This window comes from Hyposmocoma kahamanoa, unplaced genomic scaffold (genome assembly GCF_003589595.1).
Source record: "Hyposmocoma kahamanoa isolate Upper Pololo Valley unplaced genomic scaffold, ASM358959v1 202, whole genome shotgun sequence".
Taxonomy (NCBI): domain Eukaryota; kingdom Metazoa; phylum Arthropoda; class Insecta; order Lepidoptera; family Cosmopterigidae; genus Hyposmocoma; species Hyposmocoma kahamanoa.
The window spans coordinates 4,653,125-4,672,839 of record NW_020653726.1 but is presented as its reverse complement, the minus strand read 5'-3'; the positions used below and the strand labels follow the sequence as shown (position 1 = coordinate 4,672,839).

The 19,715-nt window shown below is 35.7% G+C and overlaps 1 protein-coding gene across 1 annotated transcript in view; it reads left to right on the top strand.

The window, feature by feature from the left end:
• Positions 1-5,931: 5,931 nt before the first annotated feature.
• LOC113226785 (protein argonaute-2-like) overlaps positions 5,932-19,715 on the top strand; it is a 36,554-nt gene continuing 22,770 nt past the window's right edge. The window contains exons 1-7 of the mRNA XM_026459530.1: positions 5,932-6,075; positions 9,851-9,897; positions 10,103-10,992; positions 11,274-11,450; positions 14,967-15,055; positions 15,430-15,529; positions 17,664-17,784. Of these exons, the coding sequence (XP_026315315.1) occupies positions 9,888-9,897; positions 10,103-10,992; positions 11,274-11,450; positions 14,967-15,055; positions 15,430-15,529; positions 17,664-17,784 (1,387 nt within the window). The 5' untranslated portion in view covers positions 5,932-6,075; positions 9,851-9,887. The remainder of the gene's footprint in view (positions 6,076-9,850; positions 9,898-10,102; positions 10,993-11,273; positions 11,451-14,966; positions 15,056-15,429; positions 15,530-17,663; positions 17,785-19,715) is intronic.

The window sequence follows — 19,715 nt, the reverse complement described above, 5'->3', positions numbered from 1 at the left end:
GTTGACCAAGTCTCCGAAGAAGATTCTAATGTAATAGACTATGTATTCAATATTAATGACGATGCTGTTATTGAATGTAAAGTCGGGGGAGTAAATATAGAAATGTTAATAGACTCGGGATGCAAGTATAATTTAATTACAGAAAAAACATGGAAATGTATGAAGAAAAATAATGCACAAATTAGGAACCAAGATAAACACCCTAATAAAACATTTGTGGCATATGGGAGTCAGACTCCTTTAGTGGTAAAAGGATCTTTTAAGGCTGATTTAGATGTGGGAAAGGAGTCTCAGGAATCTATATTTTATGTCATATCTGGAGGAACAAGAAATCTCTTGGGTAAACTTGGAGTTCTCAAAGTGGGATTGCAAGTGAATCAAATCAAGAAAGAAGAAATTTTTCCAAAATTAAAAGATGTTGTTATACATATACCAATAGATGAGTCTGTACCACCTGTTTCCCAGCCCCATCGAAGAATACCAATACCTCTTCAAAAAAAGTTCTACATAAACTGGAAGAATTGGTTAAGAGAGACATCATAGAGGAATTAAATGGTTTTTCGAAATGGGTATCCCCAATCGTGCCTATTCTAAAAGAGAATAGCGACGTCCGAATATGTGTCGATATGAGAAGGGCGAATGCAGCAATTAGAAGAGAAAACCACCCATTACCGACTATGGACAAATTACTTCCTCGAGTTCGTGATGCAAAGTATTTTAGCAAATTAGACATTAGAGACGCTTTTCACCAATTAGAACTGCATCCAGACTCTCGACATATCACAACCTTTATCACCAGCAGAGGACTGTTTCCTTATAAAAGGCTGATGTTCGGAATCACTTGTGCCCCCGAAATTTTCCAAAAAACTATAGAACGAATCCTATTAGGCTGCGATGGTGTAATAAATTTTATAGATGATATTCTTATATACGGCAAAGACAAAGAGGAACATGACGCTAGGCTGGAAAAGGTGAGACAAGTGCTAAAAGATAATAACGTAGTACTGAGGAAAGAAAAATGTATTATAGGAGTACAAAAAGTGCATTTCTTGGGCCACGAGTTGTCAGCGACGGGAGTGAGACCACTGCAGAAGTATGTTTCATCCATACAAGACTTTAAACCTCCAAAGACAGTCGCTGAACTTCAAAGCTTCATGGGGCTAGTAAATTATATAGGGAAGTGGATCCCGGATTTGGCTACGGTAACTGAGCCCATGAAAGAGTTACTTCGAAATAGACCTGGAAAGAATTCGGATATTCAAAAAGACTGGGGGGTTAATCAACAAATGGCTTTTAAAAAACTGAAATCAGCTCTCACAAATATACCTACATTGGGTTACTATGATGCATCCAAGAAAACTATTGTTATTGCGGATGCAAGTCCAGTGGGGTTAGGTGCTGTGTTAGTTCAAGTACACAACAACAACAAAGAATTATTGCATTTGGGAGTAAAACATTGACAGACTGTGAAAGACGATACTGCCAAACGAAAAAAGAGGCGTTAGCATTAGTTTGGGCAGTGGAACACTTCCATATGTTTCTCTATGGGAAAGAATTTGATTTGATAACGGATCACTAGCCATTGGAGGTAATATTTGGACCGAAGTCTAGACCATGTGCACGAATAGAAAAATGGGTATTGCGACTACAGTCGTACAAGTTTAAGGTCATATATCGCCCAGGAAAAAGCAATATTGCTGATCCTTCTTCACGCTTGCTGGAAGGTAACATCGTAGGCGGTTCATTTATAGAACAAGAAAATTACATACAACAAATAATAGAATACATGAGACCAAGAGCTGTTTCGTTAAAAGAAATAGCAGAATGTTCGGAGAAGGACACGGAAATACAAAAAGTAAAGGCAGGTATCTATCATAACAACTGGGATGATGAAGTAAAATTGTTTAAAATATTTCAAAACGAATTGTGTTTTCACGAAGGGATTCTGTTAAGGGGGAAAAAAATTGTAATTCCTGAAAATTTACGAAAAGTGGTTTTAGCAGCTGCACACGAAGGCCACCCGGGCATTGTATCAATGAAGGCTCGCTTAAGATCAAAAGTTTGGTGGCCCAGATATGATAGAGAAGCTGAAAAGTTGGTAAAATCATGTACAGGTGATTAAATGTAAGGTGCAAACCTTAGTATCGGCCCCAAACTTGCCTCACCCTTTAAAACGCCGGGAATTGCCTGAGGAACCTTGGAAGGATGTGGCTATAGATCTGTTGGGTCCATTGCCTAGTGGAGATTATATATTTGTTATCATTGATTACTTTAGCAGATATAAAGAACTCAAAATATGCCGCAAGATAACAAGTATAGAAATCATTGCTCATCTTAATGAAATTTTTAGCCGTCTAGGAAACCCGTCGTCAATAACAGCGGATAATGGAAAGCAATTTGTCAGTGAGGAATTTAAAGCGTTTTGCAGTGAGCGAAATATTATCCTGCACGACACGATTCCCTACTGGCCCCAACAGAACGGTGAGGTAGAGCGCCAAAACAGAGACATATTAAAGAGATTGAAGATAGGCAAAGTAGAAAATAAAAAGTTGCAAGATTCATTGTTAGATTATCTGGCAATATACAATAGCACTCCACACTCAGTTACGGGAAAAACACCCTCTGATTTGTTTTTCAGAAGAGCACTCCGGGATAAGATACCGATGATCGGTGATATTGGACAGATCGTACCGGAGGATATGGAGGTGCGAGATAGAGACAAAGAAATTAAAGAAAAAGGAAAAGAGTATACGGACGCAAAGAGAAACGCTAAGGAATGTGATCTATTGCCGGGTGATAAAGTCTATATGAAAAATGTTATTAAAGATAATAAGTTAAGTACGAACTTTGCACCTAATCCATTAACAGTTGAAAAGGCAAATAAAGGGGATATACAAGTACGAAATGAGGAAACAGGGCAGACGTTTAGAAGAAATGTGGTTCACTTGAAAAAAGTAGAAGGTAAATGGGAAGTTATGGAAAAAGGAGAGGAAAGGAAGGAGACTGATACTATGACTGATAATATTAATTTAGTTCTGTATGGTTAATTCTTAATTTAAGAGATATTTTAAATTCGGTGCTGTGATTGATAATAACGATTTAGTTTTTAAGGTTAATTGTTGATTCTACAAATATTCTGAATTAGTAATTTTGTTACAATGAATACAGTACTAGTAGTAATTGAAATTCTTAGTTTTAAGTTGGTGATTCTGAGTAAGAAATAAGGAATGAATAAAACGATCATTTGATTAATTAAGTTAATTTATTATTTATTCAAATGGCACAATCATATCAAATCATTTAATATAATATAACACATAAAAACAAAGAAATTATATAAGAAGGAAGGGATGTAGTGTATGTAGATATATAACTATAGCGATATATACTAATACACATAAAGAGGTTCTGTACCTGTCTCGGGCACATATTATGACGCGCGGTTTGGTGGAGGGGGGCAATCAATGCCGGGACGCTTCACGGTAAAGACGCGGACGTGTGTGTGGGCGAGACAGGCAGGAATATATTATACCAAATAGTAGTACATAACACTAAGGCATATTATTTTTTCAAAGTACGGTCATTTTAAAAAGTGGTAGTTACTTATTATACAAAGCTATTCGTAGTTAGTTACATAGTGAATAAAATTATTAACAAACCATTTGAACGGTAAAATAACGACTTATAACCTAAAAATAAACTTGTACACTTTGTACAGTTAAAAGAACTTCGAAACATGAAATCAACAGAAATGAAAGAATTATTGTTACATAGGTATACACATAAGACACATACCTTATACTTGATATATTAGCATCAGAGGCACTGATGATCCGTTGTTTTTTTTCTACAACAGTGCCGTGAGTACTGTTGTAGAAAAAAAAACAACACATGTTTAAATAAATTGGACGTGTTGCCACAAAATTTCACAGTCTTAAAACATTGCTTTGCTTGCAATTTGCCGTGGTGTCATTAATTTTAGTAAAATAAGTCCAAACTTTGATTTCGGCGACGCCATAATAACAAGAAAAAATTAATTATTTATAACTTTTTTATCAAGCGCGCACTGCACAATTCAATAAATTAACGTTATTTTCTTTTTTACATTATTATAGCTTCATCGATACAATTGATGGTTCCGCCAATGTCAAGTGGAAGATTGCAACAAGATTGGACATTGGAAGACACGCGTTTATTTTATTATTCAAAATTTTAATTATGATGCAATGATGCTAAAAATAATTTTTTAAAGGGTCGTATTCTAGAACTCTTCTCAATGCTCAAGTCAGGATTTGAGTATGGTTTAAAGCCCTCGAAATCATACTCAAGTCCCTGCCATTAGGGTCGTATTCTAGAACTCTATTCAATGCTCAAGTCAGGATTGCACTGGAAACACAAGCACTGGAAATACAACCCTAATGGCCGGGACTTGAGTATGACATCAAGTGCTTTAAACCATACTCAAATCCTTGACTTGAGCATTGAGTAGAGTTCTAGAATACGACCCTCAGGGTCGTATTCCAGAACTCTACTCAATACTCAAGTCAGAACTTGAGTATTGCAGTGAGCACTGAAAATCATACTCAAGTCCTTGCCATTAGGGTCGTATTTCCAGTGCTTGAAATCATACTCAAGTCTGCTCAAATCCTGACTTGAGGGTTGAGTATAGTTCTAGAATACGACCCTAAGAGTGAAAACCAGCCAGGGTTGCCAATTATTCAAAATCCCCAAAAATCAAGGTTAAAGTCACCAAATTTGGGAAGAGCAAAGTTCATATTCCCCACAAATTAACTGCCTCAGTGGCCAAAATTTATTTCTCTCGTGAGTTTGGGTGTAATTTGTGGTTGTCTATGTGGGTGTCCATGGCACCCGCGACACAGGGTTTCCTCAGTGCGGGGCTATATCGAGTGTGTGCATTATTAAAAAAAATCCACACATTTAATAAATACTCATTCTCAATATTTAGTATATTTTAGATTATGGCTTTGACAATCCATCGCTTAAAAATATAACAAAGAATTAGGAAAGTCAAAATGTAACCATCAACCATAATACGTTACGTTTAGACCTAAATTTAATATTTAAACTTGACGAGTGACACGTTGCGTTGTAAAAGTACCAACTGCTCAGTTTTTTTGGCAATAGCTGATTTCGATTTTCTTCATACTTGAAACCGGTCTAAACGGGACGGAAGGAAGGGTCGCGCGCTTAACACGCATCGACTGGTAATGTAGTAATTTTACATACAGGACAAAGTACTTCAAGCCTTTCGAATAATTCAAAAATATGAGGCTTGCTAATAATTCTACATAAATGTTGATATATAAACAGGGGATATGTGGTGTTGAAAAAAATGTCGATATCGTTCATAATAAATAGTGTTTTTATCATCAATTATCAAATTAGCAATGCATCAGCAATCGATAGATTAAAGAAAAATGGTAAAATGTAAGAATCCCCACATTTTCCCCACATAGCGCAAATTCCACGAAGTCCCCAATGGAGTTGAAATTCGGGGAATTCCTCATAAATTGGCAACACTGGCAATAATATGTAAATAATATTTAGATTAAGTAAAAACCCGCCCATAGACTACAAGAACCCGCTATTTCTGTATAAAAATTTCGCTGCTCTTTCGCTAAGATGGACCATAGATCATACACTTTTTTATTTCGTCACTTCGCAGTTTGCGTTCGTGCTGCTGCAAAACGGGGAATTCATCACGGAAAATAACGGAAAAGGAAAATAATTTGGAAGAAAGGTGATCCTTTCTTGAGAATTGGGTTTAATGTTAAATATTTATGCATGCGTGTTTCGATTCGATACAAGTTTTTTTTTTCGATACCGAGTAAGAATCGAAAGAAGGTATTCGATACTAAAAGTACTCGGTATCGAAACAAAAGTATCGAGTATTTACTCGTATTTACTCGTATCGGAACATCCCTACCCACTGCAGACAGACAAGCACAAACTAGTTTTGCTACAATCTAGAAAGAAGAGATTTTTACATTTTTATTGTGAAACTTCAGTTCTATTCTACTGTGCAAGTGCAAATTGATTGTGCGTTTCAATCAGGTAAGCATTGTTCAATGTATTTATGAGTTATATAGCTAAGCTGTAAACTGATGTTTCAGCCGTAGATGCAATGACGAGAGTACCTACATTTAAGATGCAATAAAGCGCAGGGGTTCATAATCGTATATGTATGTTATCGTTATATGTCCTTGCAGTTAAATCGCGAAAATCTAGACAGGAATGTTCTAGTACTTTAGTTAATTGTTACGTGTAATTTTCAATATAAAGATTCTATTAAATCCATTTACTTAAGGTACATGTAATAATTTGGTTGGTTGTTTTTGTTGTCTACCAAAACCGGGTATCACACCCATTTTTTAATGGTAGTGTCAGGTAAGTAATGGTTGGCATGGGTATTGATTAATTGAAATTTGATAGATGCGTACTCATAAAACCTACAATCTTGGGAGAGGTCTACTAAATTTTCATTGCTGCTTATCAAGATGACAATGATTCGTTGTTATAATGTGGGAATATTTTTGTGAAAGGAAAGTGCTATTAGTGTTTTATTGGATATTATAGTCGCCAATACCAATCATTTAAGCATATTATTATTATTACTAGGAGCTGTAAATGTTTACAAACTGAACCCACTTTCATAAATATTGTTGCACAATAATTTCAAGGTTGATCTAGAAAATTCTTTGTTGAAAATCTTGTCTTCTTTCTGTTGTTCTTTCTTTTGCAACTACAATTTCAATATTGAGCCAAGAGAGATCGAGCAAATGTGATGCTTAAGTTACTTGGGTTGCATATTGTAACTTTCAACAAATTGGTTCTTGTCTGGGTGCCCTAGTACTCATAGTACAGGGGGAATTATATACTTTGAGATCAGGTGTGGTTGTCTGTCACATTATAATTTTAAACACACTGAAAGCTTTCCAGAATAACAGTAGGATTAGGAAATTCTTAAATTGAGGCTCAGGTAGAGCTATGCATAGCGCACACTTAACTTGAGAGTCATTCTAGTGAAAATGATACCGCAGTTCAAAAAAGTAAATTACACAATTTGGTGTTAATTGTATGTCTAGAATACTCCCAATAAATCAAATCATTAAAAATAGATGAGATTTTTCGGATATTGAACAATTATTGTATTTTTTGTCATTAAAACAGCCGTAGAGCTGTCGTCGATAGTGAAGCATTTTTTCTTATAATGTTAACAACAATTTTCGCAGTTATTTGTGTGTCTTTCTAAAAAAGTTATTACTGTTGAAGAAAATACAATTTATGAGTTTTAAAATAGTGATAAGTGTTTGCATGGAAGTATATAGATAGGTAGATAGATAAACACTTTATTTCTCACACACAAGAACAAGAATAGTACATAAACAACTTATATATATATGGTGAGGAGTTATTAAAGTTTCAATAAATACTAAATTCGAGCCCCACCTGACACAATGAAAGATATATATTTTTATTTTAACCAATAAATGTGCAATCTATTGGCATTTACTTTTGTAAAAGTAACAATTATGCTAAGGGTCATTATTTTGGCTTGGTTGGTCATCGTGCACGTAAATAGGAATGTAAATATTAAGATTTGAAAGTGTGTCCCACCTGTCACAGCGATGGGTGGGACACACTTCTGAACATTTTTCTTTGAATAATATTTTTATGGATTCGAGTTTTTACAATGTTTACTAGGTATTTTAATTTCCGAAATTAAAGTTGCTTTAATTTCGGAGTTTAACATTGATGTGTTAAATTGTGACGATTGGGACACCATTTTGTGACAGGTGGAACATTTTTCCTGATGATTTTTAGTATCAGGAAATTCATGAAAAGTCTGTCTCCACTAGGTTTGACTATATATTTGAGAAAAAGTTCTACAATTCGATATATTTTGATACATAATCTTCAAGGATACGGCAGGATTTTTCAAATTTATTAACGCATTTTACATGCGTGTCTTTGATTTCATGTTGTCATAGATAGTGTTTCAAGAAAAATAGCAGGATTACTTTGTCAGTTCTTTAATTCTGTTTTTTTTAATGCTAAAATGTCTTAATAAGACAAATATTATAAAATGTTTGCTTACTGACGATGGATCTCATTATAACCAGTGTAATTTGATTAATTCTGTGTATTCAATTTTAACTCGTCCCACCTGTCACAACTTAACATATTAAGTTCCTTAAAATGTATCAAAGTTATTAATTAAGTTTATATATAAATTAGAACTTTAACATTAAAGTTATCTCATATGAAAAACTCGCTGAACAAAATATTGGTATATTGTCTTGATCTTGGCAATGAAGCCATCAACTCAAACAGGCGGGTGTCGTGAGTGTCGCACCCGTCACACTTAGAAAATTAAAAGTTTTTAGTATAAATAATGTCATAAATTTATCTAAATAAATACTCGCAGTTGAATTGCATACCTGGCTTCATGGTATTTTAATTTTAAGTCGAAACTAACCAATGGTTAGGGAGAAATTACTATAATCCAAGTTCAAGAAAAAGGGATCAAAATGTCCCACTCATCGCTTTGGAATGGCCATTATTTATTTCCTGCAGAATGGGACTTATTATGTTTATTATAATTATACTTATTGTTTTAAAAACAAAACACATGTTTATAATAGTTACAAAGTGTTTAATGATTAAAAAAAATTTTAAAAAGAACTAAAAATGTTTAATGCTCTGTTTAATGTTTAATAAGTGTTGTCAAAGCGGGACGGTTTTAGGTATTTTGGGGACAGTAGGACTAATGATGCTTAGGCTCAATTTATATTGCGGCGGAACAGAATGGAAGCAAATTTTTTTAACAATATTGTACATAGAAAAGCCTTACTTTCTCAAAGTCGTATCTTATAAAGAGTCAAAGCTTTCTATTTATTTTAAATTTCTTATTAAGGGTGTTAATTTTGATGTATTACTTTAAGAATAGGTAAAAGCCAGTGTGTAAATATGAAGAAAATGTAATGTGAAATCAGCCTGCGAAATTTGTATATACAATAAATACATTTTTTACATTTCAGTAACTTTGTGTTTTAAGATATGAGTGGAAAAGTAAGGCGACGATTATTTACTTTATGGTCAATTAATTTTTGTAACTAGATCTAACCCAAAATCTTCTGCGGAATTATCACACATGCTCGAGAATGCTCGTGCATTTTGTGGATGATTTTCACAATTGACCATAAATTTTATTATGCTATGTTCAATAATGTTACAAAAATTCGCTTCCATTCCATTCCACCGCAATTATTTAGCCTTAAAAGCGGGACTGTCCCGCTCAGAGTGTGTATGGGCACGTTATGCATAATGCATTTGGCAATACATTAATTTCGTAATCACTCTACCTTTTTTTATGTTCATTCTCAGTTATTAGTGACGTCCCTAATTTAAATTTATTTGATTTAAATAATCTCAGTACAGAGTACTAAAAAAAACTGACCTCAAAAGTATGTGGAATTACATCTATTTGCCAAGTTTTATTGAAATTTGGGGATGTTTAGTTCGCCACTATACAGGACTTGACATAGTAGATAATAAAAAACGGTTCTCACTACTCAAAGTATATTGAGAGAGAAAACGCCTTGAATTGGAGAATAGCAAAACCAACCATTAAAATAATTGCTCCTTAAGTAAAATTTAGGCTCTATTTATAAAAATGAATGTTCATGCGTGATCAGCCACCCTTAGAGGTGGATGATTTTCTTCAAAATGAAATGGGATCACTATGAAGGTAACCCTACCCTCTTTCCAACAAAAAAAAGAATCATGAAAATCGGTTCGGTAATTTTTATACTTTATGTTGTTACAGATCTTTTTGATATTTTAAAACAAAAGCAATTAGAGAAATGGCTAAGGGTAAGTTTCTTACGTTGTGAAGTGTACATATGTCATCAAGTGCATGTTATTATGATTTTTATTAACAACATAATGGTGCTTATGTTTGTCACAAACTATGGCTCGTAATTGACATAGCTCTTGGCGAGTAAGAATAAAACCTTTGTTTGAGTCTAAAATCATTTATTTACATTCAAATAGTTAATTGAAATATACATTTTTTAAGGTAAAAATAAGGATAAAAAGAAGAGTGAATTGCCCAGTAAAGGTGAAACAAGTGCAAGCTCCTCTGCAATCACTGAACCTTCTACATCAAGACAAGAAACTCCAGCAGTGGAAAAAGGAACCACTGGAGGAGTTCATCAAAAGAAAGAACAAACTATTATATGTGAAGCACCTCCGCCGGCTGAACCTAAACCTGAGCCTCAGCCTTCGCCCGCTCCAGTGGCGGTAGAATCGGTCGAAGAAGAATTTGTTGGCTTAGGTCTTGGATCTTCAAAAAAGAAAAGACCACGTAAAAAGAAGGAGGCAATATCAGCGCCTTCAACCTCCGCTCCGGTTATAGCTGCGCCAGTTGTTCAAGCAGTTGCGGTTACACAACCACCCTACGTGCAAGCTGCGCCTCGGGAGGCACACGCATCTGTTATATCTCAGCCCAGGGGATGGGGAACACACTCACAAGGTCCTCCGCAACAAGGTCCTCCGCAACCAGGTCCTTCGCAACCAGGTCCTTCGCAACAAGGTCTTCCGCAGCAAAGTCCTCCAATACGAGGCCATCCGCAACAAGGCCCTCCGCAGCAAGGACCTCCAGTACGAGGCCCGCTGCAACAAGGCCCTCCGCAACAACGCCCACCGCAAGCAGACCCTTACTCGCAAACAGCCGGTGGTGGTCGTGGTCGCGGTGGTGGTCGCGGACGAGGCGCAGCACCACCATCATATACTCAAGATCCGAGACCAGGGCCAGCATCTGTGCCATTGATTGCCCAAGGTGACGTGCACACTAAAGGGGGCACCCCACCCAAAATTCCTGACAAAATCGTTGGTCGGACTGTGTCAGCACAGGAAATTCGTCTCCTGACAAATTATCTTCCGATGACTTTCAAACCATTGATAATTGTAAGTAAAAACAGTAGTTTCTTAAGAGGCATAAGCACATTTTTAATAATTCATGTAAATGGTCATACATCAATATGAACGGAATGTTCTTGTACAGAGTCAAGAGCACGTCAAGCTTGATACTTACGATTTAAATCCAACTCTATGTCGCTTACAATAAGAATGGTCCAAAGTACAAAGTTGACGTACTCTTGACTATACCAAGATGTCGAAGCTTAATGTATATTTAACATATGACATCTAATACTACCTAAGTAAATTAATTTATTTTTTCTTTTTAGAATCGGTACGATGTTATCTTCACACCTGATAGACCAAAGAAAATGCTTCCGAAAGCATTCCTCGCGGCCAAAAATAAACTATTTCCGAAAAGTTTGATTGCATTTGATCAAGTGAAGATTTGTTATGCTTTGGAACCCCTATCTCATGTAACTCAAACTGAGCGTTTAAGTAAAACAGTGAGTATTTGATTGATTAGTAGGTGCTTATTATTACTGTGTTACATACTTGGGAAACGCCCAAAAACTAGAGCGCGTTTTATATACAGGCAGAGAACACATAAGTAATGAGAACGGACACTCTCCGCCGCTCCCTAGCTTTAGACCCCGCACCACGCCCCGCATATTGACGGTCACATTGACTGAACGAGAACAAGGCTGCCGGCGAGCCATTTTCGCGCTAAGACGGTTTTGATTATATTTGAATATAGCTTTCATTTATTCATTACGAAATTTGTACGTTAATATATAACATCATTTTACGTTACTATTTATAATGGTCGTGAATTGTGCTGTGTACGGCTGTTTATCGTCATCTAAACGGGATAAAGAGAGGAGTTTCTTTCGTTTTTTGAAAGATGAAACGTAGTAAGTAAATAAACTTATGTCTGAGTCTCATTCAGTTATTGTTTTCTTTAGTGCAGAGTACATAATACGGATTTATTGTATCAATATAATAAGAAGCCATAACTTCGTGAGCTAGACAAGGTTTCTCGAATTTTCAATTTTTATTGCCGATAAATATTACTTAGTGAATATACCTAATTAATAACTAGGTAATGATAAAGTTGGACACGCAATTTCAAATACTTTGGTTACCTTTTTTAAAGGTACCTGTCGAAAGCTTTTAATATATTTTTTAAATAAATCTTCAATATTATTCTAGTTATTGAATTAATGAAAAATATAATTTTATATCGATATAAATACGTAATGAACATGTGTAATTATTAGGATTCTATAATAGAATTATAGATAACAGATTCGTGTTAAAATTTTCACTATGTTGCCGCTCTGACCGCGTAACGTAATGGTACGAGCAAGTGATGGGTGGGTAACCCTTTTCACGCACATATTCGCGCGTGTGCAGATAGCGCCTTGCTGTATGTAGTAATAGTAGGTAAATAATTTTCGACCGTTATATGGAGTGTCCGGGGTGTGATACAGGGCTATTTATAAAATACTAACATCACAATAAACAACAACTTTTGTTCCAGGACTTAATAATTAATTGTTAAATAGTTCGCTCTAAACGGGTATAACTCTGCGCTTGCGCGTTTGAACATACCATACTACCAAATACAGATCTAAAAAGTGTCAGATAGTACAAAAAAAACTTAAAAGCATATTTTTGGTAAATTTATTATGTTTTGTAAAAATTCATGGAACGAAGGTTGTAGTTTATGTTATTAGTAATATAATCCTGAGTGGTTGTTAATGTTTTAAAAATAACCCTGTATATTTGAAAGCTGGGCGATGCGAAGTTACGTTAAAAAGAATGTCGTATTTTACTGCAACTGTTAGGCTGCTATCAGACGGATTGTATGCGCTAAGTCGACATGTACTACTGTGATGCAGTCAAGCAGTTACCATCGTGCGCCTATATTTTCAAGAGCTCAGTGTATAATATATTAAATTACTATTGATATTCACAAATTTAGTTTGTCAACGAACTTATGTCCATAATCTCCGGCTATACTATGCGGTGGAAGTTGCGATAAAAAATGTAAACAAAGGCATCACAGAAAAAATTAAGAGTTGTGCAAATGATATAAATTCATCGCGAAAAGTTTCACCAATCGTATTTTTTGTTTTACCATTACGTTGATTGAACAAGACTTTAGTAATTGTTCACTTTTGCCATATTACTGGTATAATTCAAGGAATTTAAGACACAAAATATTGTTCACACACATCGACTGCAGCAAAAGCTTGCAGTTGAACTCTTGACTGCACACATTAACTGTAGATGTGCAGTTATTCTGTTGGCAGCTATACCTATTGCGATGTATATCGGTCGATGAATATGAAGTAATATATTTTAATACTGTGCGTATTCTTAGTTACAGTTTAATTATGTCGTGTGTAAAATATCGATTTTTAAGACGGATTTAAAATTTTACTGTCAGAAAAGTGTTCAAATCTATGCTTTAAAACCCGACGTGTATACAAAATTGTTACACAGTATTGGTATTTCTTAGGGCGAGTTCCCACTATGTCGTCACGTTTTATTATCGTTGGACGACTCGTGTTTAGCCTGTTCCCATATCACGACTATCTGTCTTGGACGATTTTTTATCGTTGAACGACTGTCATGACTAGCTGTTCCCACTAGATCGTGACGACAATTTATTGTTTCACGACAGCCTCCTTGTCGTTTGCACGACAGAATCGTTTGATGCACTGCAGTCGCTTGTATGTTCTTTTGGCAGCCGGTAGTGTGTGTTTTCTCGAAATGGGTGAAGAAGAATTTTAATAATGTATTACTTTTTAAAAATGCGGAAGATGAAGCAAACAAAGAAAAGAAAATATAACGTGACGTATAAAATAAAACGTGACGACAATAGGAGCTGCGACAATCTGTCGTCACGTTTTTATAGTGACGTTTTTTTATCGTCTGACGACTGTCGTTCTAGCTGTTTCCACTGTGACGACAGTTTGTCGTTGTAACGATAAAAAATCGTGAACGACAGTTATTCGTGTCGTGCTATATGTGAACAACATTATTTTTAATATACAAGCGCCGACACTGTAAACTGCACGACAATCTGTCGTCAAGACATAGTGGGAACGTGCCCTTAGCAATATAAGAGCATAATAAGACCAAACAGGGTAAAACCTTTACAAATATTGCTGCGCAGTTTGCAAGTGTACATGCGCGCCGTGTACGGTCCCACACATTCGTACAATCTTGTAATACATTCGCATTACATAGCGCGAGTCTTCACACGCGCCATTAATTATAGAATTGAATAATTGGTGTTTAAAAATGTCATCAAATAATAGATGTGTATATTGTTGCGTTTATGGTTATTTGAATAAACGTGGTAAACTACACATTTTTTATTTATTTGTTTATTTTAACGGTTAGCACTATGGGCGTTAGATGAGGAGGTCTCGAAACTATATCTAAATTGGTTTTGATGTGGGTATTCCGGATTACAGAAATAAATCCAGAAAGAACGGCGATACCTATGCACTTGTTTAAACAGTTGAAGCGTGTCATCTTTTTAATAACCTCCGCCCTCTACGTGACCTTGAGAGTGAATGTAGTAACTAGTAACGTAAATGTTTTGTTGAAATCTAATTGTCAAATTATGATTACAACCTGTAGCACAACTAAATCAATGTGGCAACCCTACTACGTTCCGAGTGAAGTGTAGGCATTGATGAACAGATTAGGCGGGAGTTGTCCTACTTGGTCTTATTATACTACGGTAATAGGGACACATAAATGTGTAGTTTAAAAAAGAGCCGTAAAGGTTGTTTGGTTTACTAAATCTAAATATATTGCGGTTTGTGAAAATTGCTTAATGCGGAAAAGCGGAAAATAATTCACTGCTTTCAATAAAATTGCAGTATCAAATTTGTAAACTGGTGACGCTTAAACCCGCGCTTACGGCTCGGCGCTTTTAAGTGTTAACTCGTACGTAATAAATAATTTACGTTCCGTCCTGATAAAACAGTGTATCACAGGTCGAAATAGAGGACATCAATGGAAAGCTGATGACTTTCGAAGTCAGTTTAAAGGGAACCGGTGCTGTTAACTTGGGACATATTCACAAGTAAGAATTTTTGTAATAATTTTTATGAACTTTTAAAAATATTGGATCTTAATTTGTGTGTAACTTTGGCAGTGAATGCCTAGTTGGTGCAATACTACCCCCATTCTTTCCGTACATAATTTTACTATTGCATAGCATTGATTGGACGGGGCCTGTAGGTACCACTAAATCTTTTTGTGGTATTTTAGTATTAACAGCGAAGGAAAACTTTGTGAGCAATATCTGTAAATGTCTGAATACGCTAACAAAACTCTTTGAGGACATGAAGTTCATAGTGATAACATTCCTGGACCTGTATGATGGTCCCAACATACCTGACCTAAGTCGTCTAAAGGTTAAAAAAAATTGTACACCATAACGAATATTATTTACAGTCACATGGCCCAAGGTGGCTCTTCCCATTTTACTCCAACCGACGTAATCCAATGCATAGACGTCATTCTTCGCCAGGGAACATTGGAGTCTTATGTAAAGGTAATAAAATCTACAATAATGTTTTCTAATTTCTACGCTTTTTTCATTGAGATTTTTGCTTTATAATTAGCATTTCTGTGTTGAAGAAATGTTCAACAGTTGAGTGTATCTGCATTCAACTATTGAACATTTCTACAACAGGACACAAAGCACGCTACAACAGGAAACAAGCTAAAAACAGTAGGAGTTATTGTTTTTAGCTTGTTTTAACATTAATAGGTGGGTAAGTTCTTATGTTCTATTGACTGAATGCATTATTTGTCAATTTTTGCTCATAATTTCGCTGCTGCAATTAGAAGCTTTAACTGTTTAGATATAAGGTCAATATTTGAAGTGGTTTAGGGACACACCACACTTAATTCGTGTTGGATCGGGTGGTTTGAAATGTAGCTTACGCGCGTTGGAGTTGTCGGGTGTGGACGCGGCCATTCAGACTTCGTCGCGGCTGTTCGGGCGTCGACGCAACCATTCAGCCGTTGTCGGCTGCGTACAGACGCGATCGGAAATTAGCAGGAAGCGGGGGGTCTACTCCAGTTCTCTGTCCGACATCCGTCCGAAGCAATCACTGTCAAATAAGTAATACTCGAGCAAATAAAAAAACAATGTCAAGTAACTTCATTCGTATTACACGTTTTTTAATTGGGTCGAGTATTACTTATTTGACAGTAATTGTTTCGGACGGAAAACGGGAGTAGACTTCCAGATTCGTTGTCGATCTGTGTTGAACCGCGCCTCACGAGCCGATGCGAGACGCACAACAGCTTTTCCGTTTTTATTATTATAGGCCGCGATAAGTGTGTTCACTCTCTTACCAGATTGAAGAGATTCTCTGTAATAACTAATAACTGAAGTGATCAGCGTAAAAGTGGTGTAGCTCACATTTTTTGCGCCAAGTGCTCGTTTGCTACTCTGTGTACTCGGCCGTTTTTTTACTACTCGTACGCGACCGAATAACCGGTTCATGAGAAGAGCACTTGGTTAAAATAAAGCATCACAGCTATAGATATAATATAGTAAAACCAACAATATATTTAAAATAATCAAAAGAGATTTATTACTAGAAATTCTAGACAATTGTAACAATTTGTTGCAATTTAGTAATTTGAAAAGAAATTTTACATTATTAATATTTAAAATTTAACAGAGGCAAGTTATGGTGTAAGAATACAAGACTTTCTGCGCGTTCAGGTAATAGTTTGTTCCTTTTTTCTTTATACACATCACCCGCTTCGGAAAATAACCGCTCGCTATACACAGTACTTACCGGTGCACATAAAAATACTCGTGCTAACTGTGCCAGTTTTGGATATCTTGTTTTATGCCGTGCCCACCATTGAAAATGACTGCTCTCGCAACAATACACTATCATTGACATACCGGTCTAATTCTAGAGCAATGGGACTTTTAGGATCATCGCGTTCCGGTTGTAATGAACCGAGTAACTCGGCCAAGTACTCGGCTCGGCAAATGTTAAACCGAGCAATATTTGGTACTCGGTTACTCAGTAAAACTTTACTCGTCATCTCTAATAATTATTACGTATTTGGATGGTATTTTCATTTATAAAAAATAAATTAATCATTATGTATTGGTCATATTATTATATTATAGTAGCAGTAGAACTCCTTGTGAAAGAGTTCGTCCGGGGTAGTACTGTCGTTTTATCTATTTCTGTCGCCAAGCAGTAATGTCAGCATTACTGTGTTCAGGTTTTGAAGGGTAAGGGTGCTAGTGAAATTAAAGGCTCATGGGACTTGTCAACTTACGTCTTAAGGTGACGGGCGCAGTGGCGTCAGATCTTTGCAATTTAAAGCTCTGAGTGGCACTAATTGTTATGGACAGGCAAGTCGTGCGCCTGATGGTAAGCTACACAGCTTACCATCAGGCGCACGACTTGTTCGTCCCGTCACTTATTGTTATAAAAAAGAAAAATGATTGCTACGAGTATACATAAAATGAGATTGGCTAATTTTAAATCTTCGATATGCTTTTCATGGGGTCACACTACTTTTGCGCTGATAAATTTAATTATATTCGCTAATTGCCGTAAAACGGAATTCCGAAATGTAGAATAAAGTACTTACTGTATTGTGTAGTATTTTGATTACCTATAATGCGATTTGCTTGTTTTCAGTCTGGGCGACAATTTTTCAAGCGACCAAACACTCCAATATATCTCGGTGACGGATTGGAAATGTGGACTGGATTGTTCCAGTCTGCTATTTTCACTTCTAGTGCTTTTATCAATATCGACGGTAAGCAAAATGTATAATATATTATTATAGGTTGTAACCAGAAACTTCGCCAATATCAATGACCAAAGCAAAGCAAGCTTTACTGCTTCGGTGGCACTGTAGGCGCTAGATGAGGAGATTCCTAGTTCGATTCCCGATATGATCAATTAAGGAACGTACTTCCCAAATTAGTTCAGCACGCTTAGCATCAATCCTATGACAAAAGTTGTCTATCCATCGAGCTGTTTTATTTTCTCTCGAAAATCGCATTGCGTGAGTATGAGAATTGCGAATGTGGAGTCGTCACTTACACAAATGTCAAAATTAAGCCAATTTGTCCAACCATATTTCGTATTCGTAGATAAATATCTGCCACTCTCCAGCAGGATGTTTATCTACTCTATATTTACCGAATTTTTGCGTCTATCTCGCCACTGGCTAACTATATAATGGTAGCCATTATTCTATGAAAATAGTTTTTCCCGATAAAACTATATTTTTTTGCCTTATGCTAAGCCTGCTGAGTTGGGTATTTAGGGTATCGCCTCGGAGTCAATTTTGTTGTTCTGGTACTTACAGTACAGGAAAATACTTAATTTGAGACCAGATCGATACCTCCAGTGAACACTACGCCAACTTTATTTTTTGGTCATTTCCTGTTATTTTTGTAAAGAGCCATATTTATTTACTCATAAGCTCGTAGTTGATTTTGATCCATATAGCAGCCATTATCCGCACAACTAACACTACTAAGGTACCCTGTTTCCAACAAAAAATAATCATCAAAATCGGTTCATAGATCCCGGAGTTATCGCGTAATATACATACAAAAAAAATACGGATGAATTGAGAACCTCCTCCTTTTTTTGAAGTCGGTCAAAAAGTGCAGTTTATATTGGGGGCTTGGGGCTGAGCGTATATACTGTGTGTAAATTATACAAGTAGAGTATAGGTTATCTTTGTTATTGTCGAATTTTAATAATTGACATTAGCCGTAGATTGGTATAATACCATTTACATAATATAATAGTTTTTAAAGTATGTCGTTTAAAAGAAGGTTTTTGGCTAAACTTCTATCATCGACTTTACGGAGTTGTCACAGAGCACATAGAAGTTTCAACATGGAACAAATCGACAAGGACAGTGACGTCGTTTACCGTTAAATTGAATATCAGAATATGGTAGTACGGGGCATCCCGTTTCGCTATATGGATCTAAAATACCAACCCCTGGCTTTACAGTGCGATTTCCGACGGTTACCTATCAGCAGTCCTAAATGACAGTTTCCAGAAATAACGTTTGCTCGAATTTTCATAACCTCGAAAGTGATTTTGAGAGGAAAATGTTTTTCTTTTAAATTTAACTTAATCTAACTTAACCGAACCTAATCGTGTCTTTGCGATAAACATCCAACATATCGTCAAAGAACAACGGTTTTGTTTTCGGTGTGATTAAAATTCGAAGAAAGGTTATTTCGGAAAAAAATTCGAGTTTGTGATAGGTTACCATTTTTAATTACTTTCTGTGTAGTCACCGGAGAAGTATTACCAATGTACTGACAAAATGAATTAAGTCAATATAAGCGCTACTATTATTTGAGTGTTCTGTTCCAGTGTTGGGCAAAATTTAATTGTTCTGGCAATTAAAGATTGACAATTGATTAATTGTCAATTGCGAAACAGCAATTAACGATTGATCAATTGTTAGTTGCGAGAACCGCAATTAACAATTGATTAATTGATTAATTGTTAATTGCGGTTCTCGCAACTAACAATTGATCAATCGTTAATCGCAAATATCTACAATTAACAATTAATCAATTTTCAATCTTTTCAATGTTTTTGATTAACAATTAACAATTAAAACTGACAATTATTATAAATTTATAAGGCATATGGGGGTGAGTAATTCAATCAGATTAAAAAATCAATTCAATTGAAATCAATTGCAAT